This window comes from Cyrtonyx montezumae, unplaced genomic scaffold (genome assembly GCF_038088225.1).
Source record: "Cyrtonyx montezumae isolate F1298 unplaced genomic scaffold, pur_monq_1.0 scaffold_8, whole genome shotgun sequence".
Classification (NCBI taxonomy): domain Eukaryota; kingdom Metazoa; phylum Chordata; class Aves; order Galliformes; family Odontophoridae; genus Cyrtonyx; species Cyrtonyx montezumae.
This window is the reverse complement of record NW_027072089.1, coordinates 60527696-60539854: the sequence shown is the minus strand read 5'-3', so window position 1 is coordinate 60539854 and position 12159 is coordinate 60527696. Positions and strand designations below refer to the sequence as shown.

Below are 12159 nucleotides of genomic sequence, written 5' to 3'. Positions count from 1 at the left end.
CGCTTCCGTGTTCTACTGTACCAAATACAGAAGTGGTTGCGGGAAAAGGGTTAAGCCACCACAGCAGTAGCTTGTTTGCTACGTGGTGGGAAAGAAGTCAGCACACAGTTAGCACCACCTGTGATTGTGTGCACTTGTCAGAGAACATTTAACTAATATAAGTATGATATAACTACCACAGGCTGAGCTCGTGGGTGCTAACAGCTTCAGCAGACACTGGTATTGGAAACTGCAGTACAAACATATGCACATTCATTTTACCCCTTGAAGCATTTTACCTGTTTCAAAATTGTGCAGCTGGAGAACAGCTCCTCTATTTGGGCTGCACCTTTCACTACTGTACAACTAAGTAAGGATTACTAGTTGTTTAATTAATAAGCATATTTGAGGTTTGTTTTCTTTATTTATAAACCTTACTAACTTGTTTTAAAATTAGTGTATATGGGAAAAAAAATAAGGAGAAATTAAGTTGTTCCTTCACAAGTTTACGTTTTGATAAAAATCACAGGCTCACAGCATGGCTGAGGTTGTCAGGGATCCCCAGATCCATCTGGCCTAATTCCTGCCCCAGCAGGGCCACCCAGAGCAGGCCCACGTCCAGGTAGCTGTTGAAGATCTCCAAGGAGACTCCAAAGCCTCTCTGGGCAGCTTGTGCCAGTGCTCTGTTCCCTAATTAAGCCCTAAAATTAAACTTTTTTCCTATTTTTTTCCCAGAAGCCCTCAACAAGTTTGACATGCTTCAGTAATTTTAAGTAAAAAAAAATGGTTAATGTAAAAGCTAAAAGGAGAGAAAAAACCAACAACAAAAACAACCAAATGCAAGAGACACTCACCCAAGTCGGAGGTTGTTCTTTTTCTTCCATATCCCAGCTCTGTCTCATCTCTAGGTTCTTGACTTTCACTTCATCTGTGTTTATCGGAACATAAATCAATTCTAGATGCTCTCCTTTATTATGTTAGTGAAGTATTTACAGCTAAAAAAGTGATCTTACCTTAGGACTTCTCAGTGCAGTATCTCCTTCTTTGGTATGTTGGTTATGCATATAGTTGCATTGTGTTCCCATCCCTCTGGTTTCAAACATGTGAGGTATGCCATACTACGACCACGTTAAGCAGAACAAAAGCTACTATAAAGAAAACTCTTCAGTATTACTATGACACATCACAGCACACCCTGTGGAGAAGCTGCAGTAGTTGAACATTCCTGAGTTTCACACTTCCGAATGCAGAAAAAAATTGTAAATGATCCTGAAAAAACAAACATTTTATTGAAGGGGGTGGGGCCATGGAAAGAAGAGAGCTTATGAACTGTTCAGATAATTTAAATGCATAAGATTTTTTTCCTATTACTTTCCTATATTTTTACCTATTCCTCTTGGGAAACCTCAGTAAGCCATCACTTTTGCTAGCCCATTACTTATGTACACAACAGCCCAAGTCTCCATATATCTAATGTTAGCAGAAGCTTAAGAGATTCTTTGCTTACTTATTAATCCCATTAAAATACCTCTTGTAGGAAATCAGTTTTATTAATAAGAAAAGTACACTGAGTATCGTAAAACATTTGCAATATACAGTTTTTACAGTAATACATCACTGTGGATCTAATAAGGTTGGAGTTTCTTTTTTTGTTTTTGTTTCTTGCATTACACAGTTGGCTCTTTACCATCTCTCGAACCCCTCAAATAAATATTTAACCAAAACATCTCACTTCTAATAATGGAAATAACTTTGTGATCATCAGCCACGTTGGAAAAATGCTACAACAAAGCCCCTTTCACCCGCCAGTCTTGAGACAGCAAATCCTGCAATTCTTCTTCATCTTCACTACCGATATCTTCATCCTCTTTCTCTTGCGTGGCTTTTAATCTCATGGCTTCCTTCCATTTCTCCTTTATTAAATCCTGGCGGTTGCGCAGAAGCTCAACACGACGGTAGCATTCACTGTTGACAAGTAAACCATTTGTTAATGTCTGCAGTCTTTTTGCATTAAATGATTTATTTTTTTTTCTTTTAAACTGTGATGGATCTGCTTGTCCAAGTTTGAATATACAGAAGCCTAGCAGATTCCCACCAGCTCTTCATTGGAGATACTCAGACCTTGGCTGGATGAGACCACATGCAACACGCTCTAGGAAACATGCTTTTACAAGGGGTCTAAATGATGTCTAGGGGTCCTTTCCAACCCCAACCATTCTGTGTGAGAGCCAACTAAACAGGCCAGTGCATCTTCTCTATATTTATCAAATAGAAACAGACCACAGGAGAGGAGAGGTGTGGTAAATTCTCCAGCAGTGAGAGGTAATCTAAACGTGAACAATTGCAATATGACCACAAATCGGTTTCAGAATAACACACAGCCTCAATCTTCCTCCACACAGAGGTGCCATTCTCTGCTTCACTTATGGCTTTCACATAATGTAGACCTGTGAGCACTGGCCTTTCATTTTGGTATTTTAGTGGTCTCTGAACTAAAGACAAAAAGGCAGCACAAGCATTCAGACCCTTTGTCTGCTTACTGAGTACTATATTAGAAACTCATTAAGTAAATGAAATTACTAAGTCTCAGTTTTCTATTTACTCTGAAGTTCTTATCCTCAGAATACATAACGATAATGCTAGCCATTTTAATGAGGTATTTTGTTGAAAATCAAAGTATCAGCCTGATTTAATTCAGTCTTTGTTTTTTTCATTCCTGTTTGCTTGAAGAGTCAACAAGGAGAGACTACTGTCTGAATCTTTTTTCACCTTGTACGTCCACAAAATGATAATTTACAGGCAGCCAGAACTCAATTTCCTCAGTCTTCAAATATGAGTGTCATATTCTTTTGATTTTGAATTTCATTTGAAAGTCTGCAAGTAAAGGCACTGAACACAAACAGCCTTTAAGAATTCCAGGAAAAAGTTACTATGGTAACAAACATGAAATTCCTTTGCACCAAAATTCATGTTTTTATCAGATATTCTGAGACTAGAGGGAATCCTTCTTTCTCCTTCAAATACTTAGGCAATTAACAAATCTTATAACTGTAGTCAAATAGCGATCCATTACTGCTGAAGAATAAAGTTTGAGAAAAGAATCAATTTACTTACATCTGCTCATCAATTTCACCAATCTGACGATCTAGTCGTCCCTCTTCATCATCTTCTGCCACTATTGCTTCTGAAATCTAAACAAGAAAAGCTCTAAGAAAATTCATCTTCATCCTGAACTCCACTGTTGTTCCTTTTTGGCAACCGTGTCTATCCTTCCTTCCCTCTACCTCAGGACTCATAACTGTCAACCTGCTATACGTATACACCCTCACAAAAGACTCAAGGCATATGCAGAAAGAGATTGATCTCTTTCAATTATAAAATGAAATGTTTAATTCTTAAAACTAAAATTTAAATGTAGTTTGGTTGCTTCGGGGTTAACATTTTTAATTTCTCCATGCACCACTATTTGAAACAGTATCAACGAACCACTTGCATTCAAAGTCTGAAACTGGGACTGGAGCTATATCCCAGTAGCTGAGACTTAGTTACACAAGCTTATTGAAAGTACTGGTTAAGTTTTCCCACTGGATCCCAAAGTATTTCTAACGTGTTATTTTTTTCAGCATATACTTTCTCAAATCTGAATGTCTGGGAGATGCTATGCAATCAATGGTCCACGCATAACTGAGAAGACTCCTCATAAGATGAAGAATCATATGAATGGCTAATGCTAGCAAAATGTACCCACTACTGCTTTTGTATGGATATTTCCTGTTTATAGTGCTGAGCGCTTTAAAATGAGCAATGACAAATGTTTTGCACCATTTCTGTTAGCAGTTGACATAGGAGTAATTATTTACAATAAGCATTTTAAAACTGGCAAATACTCAAGGGAAACAGTGAAAACATTACAGATCCTTAACAACATGGTACTATAGCTGAGAAAAACCTGTTCAGGAAGACTTACCGTGCAATGCTGCACAGTAAAAAATGGAAGAAAAAAAAAACCTGTGGTCAGTTTACACCTCACACACACGAACTGCTCTGTCACCTTTCCAAGTTTTGTGATTCCTTTCCAGTGCACTGAAGTTAACCATAAAACCCAGGTTACTTACACTTTATAGATCCTTTTTCAGAAAGGCAAATGAGTGGTGGCGTTTTTGTTTGTTTTTTGCCTTTTTTTGTTCCTTCTTTGAGGTTAAGATAGCTCCTTCATCTAAAGAGGAGCCCATAATTATGTCCTGTTCAGATACAGAATGCTGATCTGAGGTGTGTGATATCTTATTTAAATGCAACTGAACATATTATTGACTGGTTCATCATCAAAATTTTTTTCAACTTAATTTTCCTTGAGTGGAAGAACCATTTGCTCATTTATAAAGTGCATTTAACCATACACTGCACTGCAGACAAACAGCTGACAAATGCATGTCAGACATTTTACAGAGCTGCATGAAACTGTTTTTCTCCTTGTTGTGTATAGAATTTAGAATCAATAAAAATAGACTCCATTACTTACTGTGTTGACCTGTCGCATTGCCTTTTGGAATTCATCCCATTCCTTGTCCATCTGATCCTTTGGAGCATCGACTTTTCGCACCTAAAGAACATGAAAACACAGGTTCAGTGATGATTACTGCCTAGCAAGCCACAGGAACACTAAAAAAAGCTGGAAAACCAGCACAGATTGTGCTGTGCTCTCAGACATATAGGCAAAAAATACGTACATTACCTAACACGAAGTAACTAAGATAATGCGGCACCACAGTTGTTTTTGGGGAAAAAAATCCAACTCTGTCCTTGGATTTAGACAAGAAGCTTGACTACAGTATTAAAGAATAACTGACTAAGAATGGATGGTGTGAGATATCTGGACTAACAAGAATCACTAATCCCATTGATTTAACAATCTGTATTTTTACTGTGTCAAGCGATAACGTATGAATTCTTCTCCTGTTCAGTCATACACTGGAGCTATCACACCACTCAAGAAGCAGTAAACTATTTTTGTAGTGTAATAGAGAAAGTTAAGTCACTAGTGCTAGGACAGTCTGACCACATTCCAAATCTCACCTGCATTTATTGGCTAACAAAAGAAATAGATAGCTCCATAGCACTTCTTATTTAAAGATTCTGTAAAGCTCCATGGTGGACATCATGGGACTGACAAAGTAGAAGGTGCAAGAATAGCTTTAAGATTTACAAATAAGGTAATCAAAATCAGACTGTGCTTTTAATTAAACTTAATATAATCTATATATAATCTACCTGCGTAACCAAAACAGCTCAAGGTTAGAAGCTGTGGGTTGCATCACGTTTGAAGAGAGATTATGGCTGGCTCTGGACAGGATGGAAATCATACAGCCAGGAGAACTAGAACAGTTTGTACAGAAACATTCATGACATCTTTTTATGTTAGCTTTTCTTTTCTGAGTGATTACACAATATCCAGTAGCATGAATTAAGTTTATAGAATATATTAGAAGCTTCCAGGCAAACTACATATTGGGAAGTCATCATTTCCTTTTTCTGTTTTGTGATTATTTTTATCATGTGTGTATGTACTGTGTTACTATGCATTGTGGCTGTCCTTTGTAACTCATAATTATCTGTATTTCTTACAATAAATTTAAACACTAAAGATATTATTTGTCAAACTCAGAATTTATATGCTTTCTAAGTAAAAAAAACAACTATTTCCACATCCACAATGCCCCCTCCAAAAAGCCTGCTGTCAATCCCCAAAATAATTATTTTGTAGATGACTTCAATGCAGAATCACTGTAGTCACCCCAACGCATGTGATGCTACAAACATTTTCCTTCCCCTTCATGTTAGCTAAACTTAGAAAGGGCTGCTTATAAAGAACAGCCATACATCTGTTTCAAGTAAGCTTAACAGAACATGTATCCGCTCTTACATTCTTCTACCAGTGAAGGAAATGACCAGAACAAAGATCATTAACCACTACCACTGTGTCCTCTCAGATATAAGCACATCCTCCTTTGCCTGCTAGACACTTCCACTTCGTACAAGATTCCCAAGCCACAGTGCAACTTTCTATTTGAAAAACGTAACACACCAGTCATATCGGAAGAAGAAATCCACAAATCTTTTTCATCTCTGCATCTCAATACTCAGAAAGTCATTATTCAGACATATTAGCACACTTCCACCTCAGAACTGCGTGCATGAGTGGTGCTAAAAGAAACCTGCCACAGCAAAGAAGCACCTAAGCCCGCGACTCCAACGGTGGGAGTACATGAATGCAAAGTATTATTCACTAAATCATATTCCAACTCGAATTAACCAACATTCTACCACTGTGTGAGCAAGAGAAACACATTCAAGGGAAATAAAGAAAATTTTGTGTCAAGAATTGAGTTATTTTGACAGAAAGTACAGGAAAGCCATCGAATCTGTGTTAAACATCACCATAAAAAAAAAAAAAAAAAAACACAACCAAGCTTTCTATTTCAAATACCAGTGTTTACTTTGGTCACTGTTCAGCACTGTGCAAGCTGAAGGAAGCCTGAATGAATGTGACCAAATTCCAAGATATCAAATGGTGACTTTTTGGAGAATGTCCACGTATCTATCCTGAGCATGAAAAAACCCACCACAGCAATAAAAGATGAGAGCCAAAAGCTCCATTCACTGTTGCAGTGGGCCAGTACTAGAGATTACACTGCTTGCTAATCTAGCTGTTCTCATTCCAATAGGCTGAATAACATCATTGCATAGTAACTCCTATGCTTTTCAATAGGGTCTCTTAGAGGTTAGAAAACCATTTTTAAATACTCAATAGAGAAGCAGAACGGGGGTACAAAAATCAAGTGAAATGCATTTCCTGGGATCACTCAAAGAAGTACCCAAGCCTCAATTCAGCACTGAAACAGCACTTAAGCTACTTGTTTCACACTGTAGTTCCATGAAGGAACTGCAATCGAAAATGCATTCTGAAAGATATTTTAAAACCCCCTGCACGTCTTTCCATGCCTTTTAATTAATACAGAATGAAACTGCTTAGTGATTTTCTTATGTTCTGGTACAGCTAATTACTAGCAAAGCATCCTCAACACTCAGAAAATTACTACAACTGCCAGAAATCAATCCAGCAGCAGAAAAAGATCTGGCTACTTACTTTTGCATCCACTTCAGGATCATCAAAGAACCCTTCTGGCAAGGCCTCAGCAGTGTTCTCTTTCCTGAAACGTTTGATTATGATTATTCCAAGTTACCGCTTTATAATAATCTCTTTTACTGTGGAATTATAAAACAGTCGAGAATACAATCCTTAATTACTATAGAAGGACACAGAAATGAAGTAAGTTTTTTATGCCATAAGTTTTGCCTACAAGATTTGCTTCTTTGCTTCCACCTTAACTAACTTGCAGGAACTGCAGAGACAGATTTAGATCTCACTGCCAAATCAGGAGCTGCTGCAGCTTAGGATTCCCAAACCTTTTGCAGGGTAAGTAAGTATCCAGACATTTCAATATAAGTCTCTACTTCCGAAAGGCTAAACCAATGTCTGAAAAAGTGCAGAAGTGAGCTAAACTGCCACTACTGCCATAAAGCAAATAAACAGTTAAAAATCAGACACTAAGCTTCAAAAGCATCATCTATTAAACCTTGCAAGTAGAGATGTCTAACAGACACTACATGACACTGCTCCTAACCCCAGTGTGCAACACTTTCCTAAGACATATACACTTCAAATACAATTTAACAATACGACAGATTATTAAATGATTGCAATCTGTACTTCCTGGAAGGGTAATGTTTATTAACAGCTAACAGATTTCACAATATTTCATTTGTCTGCTTACCGTTCCACTATCTTCTCTTGGGTCTCTGGTTTCTGTATGGACCCTGAATGTGAAACTACAGGAAGAGCTGTAGTTTTGCTGTCGAAGAAGTCTGAAAGAAAGGATAGAAGCCTATGAGCAGAAGGAACAGATGTATGAACTTCTACACAAAACACTGAGTAGACAAGAATTTAGATTAATAACTTAAAGAAACCAGGGAAGAAAAGTTATACACTGTTCTACTTGACAGCCTCAAACAATTACAATAAGCAGTGATAAGCACGCTGATAAAACACTGCACAATAACAAACTAGCAAAAAAAAAAAAATCTCTCTTCATCTTCTCCCCCCCAGTAGCACTCCCCAACCAGCTAATATAATCAGAAAATTTAACAAGAACCTCTCCATCATCGATTGAATCAACAGCAGTCATCATCAGGCAAACAGCAGCACTGTGAAGTTCAACAAAGATACTGGGTGCTGCACATAGGATGCAGTAATGCCTGACATGGGCACAGACTGAGAAAGAATAGCTGCAGAGTAGCTCAGCAGGAGGGAAACCTGTGGGTATTGATGCCAGCAGGCTCAGCACGGACCAGCAGTGTGCCCTGTCAGCCAAGGGGCAAACCACATTGGAGGGGCATTAAAGGCAGCATGGCCAGCCAAGTAGGTGATTTCCCACTGTACTGAGCATTGCTGCAGCCTCACCTAGAACACCGTGCGCAGGTTTCACAATATGAAAAGGACACCAAAATATGAAAGCACCCACAGGAGAACAGCAAAGTTGCTAAGAGGGCTGGAGGACACGTCCTGTGAGGAGAGGCTCAAGAGGCTCAAGCTGCCCAGTCTGGAAAGGAGGCTAAGAACAATCTCATCACACTCTGCAGCTCCCTGAGGGGAAGCAGAGGGAGGTTCTGGGCTCTGACCTGATCACTGGTGGCAGGGCAGGAATGGCACAACTGACAGGGGAGAGTCAGGCTGGGCACTATTTACCATGGTGGTCAAACACTGGAGCAGGCTTCCTAGAGCAGGGGCTGATACCCCATGCCTAGTGTTGAAGATACATTTGGATTCAAGATGCTTTAACTTCTGGTTAGTCCAGAAGTCATAATTAGATTCAGTGATCATTGCAGGTCTCTTCCAAACGAACAATTCTATTCTACTCTTATGACTCAGCTTCTTCTTACTGCACCACTCCATTCATCATTACCTGTAGGTAGAGAATTAGGTATCACTTCTCGAGTTGGAGGTGGAATTTCAGTTTTGTGCAGAACAGAAGATTTGGTTGGCTGATCTTGTTCCTCTTCTTCTTCATCATCGTCGTCATCATAGTTTCCTGACAATAAACTGGGACCAGAACCTTTTGAAAACAGTTTGTTTGCATTCTTTTGCTTAGCTTCATCAAAAAAATCTGCTGGTAACCTAATAGAGAATACACAATGCAACAAAAATCAGTCTGACTCTAGCATCTGAAGTCCATTCAGACTAAAAGAACAAGTTCACGCATCTTGTACAATATGCTAAACCATGCAGCTACAGATGTAACCATAGTCCGGAGCCAACACAACCGTTGCTTCCTTTTGAAGTTCCCCAGGAACACTAAGGCTAGTGCTGAAAAACATTTCCATTATGTTTTTGTATTAGAACACTCAAGAAACATTAATAAAAGTATCCTACAACAAAATGAGCTTGAAGGAATAGCAGCTTCAGTAATTCTACTCGTGCACTTACAGTATCAGCATGTGTACCCCTGCTATTCAATACAAAATTCAAAGCTCACCAGTCATACAAATGTCACTTAAACTTTAATATCCTTCATGTCTAACACAACTACTAGTTCTAGGTTCCTAATGAGGCTCAGAACTGCAGCTTAGAAGATATGTGCAGACTCAGCCATGAGAAAACTTAAGTTTGCTTAGGACAGCTGCAGGTCTCCAAGTCAAACACTTACCTAGGTTATATTGAAATGACTAATACTGATCAATCACCCATAATCACCAAACCTCTCGAGTGCCAATTTTACACACACACAGGTAAAATTCTGGCAAGATAAATGTACTTTAGAGTCAAGATACCACCACCTAATATCTACACTAAATAACAATTAGTCCTGAGAGAATTTTACAGGAGATCTCACGTGGCACTTATCCATCCCATACCCACGTCCAAATACCATATTCCAATCCCTTGACTTCAAACACACTTGTACCTCTGCAAGAGTTCAACTGCAAGGTAAGTATTTACGTGTACTTTAAGTAAAATAATGTCTTAATGAAGATGTACTGATGACATTTGTTAACAGTTTTTGATACTAAATATCATTTGAAGATACACTAAAAGATTTGTCTTCATTTCAATCATCTCTTCAGCAGCACAGTATCACTAAAGACTGGCGTCTATACTACAATATAATTATTTTCATTAGAGTAGACAGTGTAATAATAACACACATTAATCTTTACAAGTCTGACAGCGAGAGCAAAAGGACTTCTGCTTTGACACAGACACTGTAGTTAATACTATGATTTGCTCATCTACACCGATGACGCTGCCACGTTCAGCACATACATTTGCAATTGAAACTGAACAGAAGCGGGAATCTGCTGATTCAATCATCACCCTTGGCTGGGAGAAATGAGGAAGAACTGGATGAGAAGGTTAAAAGCCCATACAGGTACAAACAAAACAAGACGTGGTAAGGTCTGCTTACCCGGATGTAGATGTATGTGGCTTGTCATCCTCACCTGTGGAACACACAAGAGCCATTTCTTAGTACACGTGCTTTTAAAGCAAAACTATCTTGCCACAACACATTCAGAAAGTTAGAGATTATCACCATCATTTATCAAGACACGCCGATTAAATGCCCTGTATTACCATTGGGTACGATGAACACTGCAGAGTTGCAATGCTACGCGTGTAAGGTTTTACCTTAAGTTTGTAGTGATTACCAAGCAGATCAGTGAACAAATGGAGGAGAAAAAAAAAAGACTTTTATTCCTTCTGGGGACAACAGGTGGACGTTAACTCAACAATCATTGGCTCACACAGCAGCGCAAAAGGAAAGCACTAAAGACGTAAAACAGATTCTGTCAAGCTCTTGAAAAGTATTTTCCGGCTGTACCTTTTGCTCTCTTTAACTGCGTACTTCCTGCATCGGCAGTTTTTCTCTTGGCGGGCTGAGACGATGCGCTAGCAACCGGACCACCTGCTGCCTGCTTCGTGCTCTTTAATTCCGCAACTCTCTGCGAAGAAGCACAGCATGTAAGAGGCTCTCTTAGCAGCAACGTTCGGCTACCGGCTTAAAACACCACGAATTCAGAACGTAACGCTTCTGGCGGCCTCATACACGACGCAACGCGAGAGCACAGGCGCGGGCAGGGCTGCTCCCAGCGGCTCAGCCGCCCACGGCCCCGCTCCGCTCACCTCGCGGTGCTGCTTCCCCAGGACGTGGGTCTGCCACAGCAGCTCGCTCTTGACGGGCGCGCTGCACAACGCGCAGCTCAGGTGGCCCAGGCTGTTGTACGTGACGACGCCGTTAAGGAAAGAAGCGGTGCTCCGCGAGAACGCGCCCTCAACGCTCCCCCAACCCCCCCAGCAGGAACCGGGAGCGAGGATATTTGGCGAAGGGCGATTCGATCCGCTTCTTGTCCGCGTTCTGCCGCTTTTTCTCCCGCATGAGACGCCGCAGCTCCTCCTGCCGCACCTGCTTCCGCCCCGCGCCCGCCCCGCTCGCCGCCATCTTGTCCCGGCGAGCTGTGCGCGGGGGCGCCCGTGCGGGCGGAGCTAAGGGCGAGGGCCGCCCCCAGCGCGGGCCGGGACGGACGCCGTGGCCCCGCCCCGAAGGGAGGGACGGGCGGAGCGCGGTTCTGTCAGCGAGGGTTCAGCGCCCACTTAGGGTGGGAGCTCCCAGAAGCACAGTTCTTCACTGATATTTAAGGCTATTACAAAGCAAACAAACAAACAAACAAAAAAAAAAAACCCACAAATGAAGTGTGAGGCTCATCTTTAAAAACGAACTGCATTTTAGGTTTTAGGTAACTCTAAGTGCAACCAGCCATTTTCCATCAGAAATCAACTGTATTTTTAATACTCGGTATTCCAAACTTAATTTTATAATGCATGAGCTTGTCTTCATACACTTACACTTTCATCCTAGAAGCCGAACACACTGATGTGAAGAGTTACCAGAGGGTCCTCAGCTCAGGACACACGCCCCGTGCTGAATCTGGAGGTGCTCTGCTGAGGCTCATCATTCTTGTTACCTCCAAATTACCAAAATGAAGTACTATGAAAAATCTTCCAAGTGAATCCATCTGGTTTTGAGATGTACCACGGACATCCTCATGCAAGCACATCTCCAGAAACAG

The 12159-nt window shown here is 40.4% G+C and overlaps 2 protein-coding genes across 2 annotated transcripts in view; one reads left to right on the top strand and one right to left on the bottom strand.

Moving 5' to 3' along the window:
- LOC136058555 (poly(rC)-binding protein 3-like) overlaps positions 1–4505 on the top strand; it is a 480047-nt gene extending 475542 nt beyond the window's left edge. The window contains exon 13 of the mRNA XM_065752105.1: positions 3603–4505. Coding sequence (XP_065608177.1) covers positions 3603–3663 — 61 coding nt within the window. The 3' untranslated portion in view covers positions 3664–4505. The remainder of the gene's footprint in view (positions 1–3602) is intronic.
- ZNF830 (zinc finger protein 830) lies at positions 1360–11548 on the bottom strand. Its single transcript, XM_065752110.1, has 10 exons — positions 11410–11548; positions 11216–11315; positions 10909–11034; positions 10500–10528; positions 9000–9211; positions 7812–7902; positions 7124–7187; positions 4499–4579; positions 3094–3170; positions 1360–1944 (listed from the first exon to the last, which is right to left on the bottom strand). The coding sequence occupies exons 1-10, from the start codon at positions 11529–11531 to the stop codon at positions 1761–1763; spliced, it is 1086 nt and encodes a 361-aa protein (XP_065608182.1). The 5' UTR covers positions 11532–11548; the 3' UTR covers positions 1360–1760.
- Between the last annotated feature and the right edge of the window lie 611 nt (positions 11549–12159).

Bases quoted from the DNA above. Each gene is read 5' to 3' on its own strand.
- ZNF830 (XM_065752110.1), bottom strand. From the start codon at position 11,531: ATGGCGGCGAGCGGGGCGGGCGCGGGGCGGAAGCAGGTGCGGCAGGAG. The intron at 11,316-11,409 runs ATATCCTCGCTC...CGGCGTCGTCAC, and splicing joins ATCGAATCGCCCTTCGCCAA to GTACAACAGCCTGGGCCACC. The intron at 11,035-11,215 runs GTGAGCGGAGCG...GCTTCTTCGCAG, and splicing joins TGGGGAAGCAGCACCGCGAG to AGAGTTGCGGAATTAAAGAG.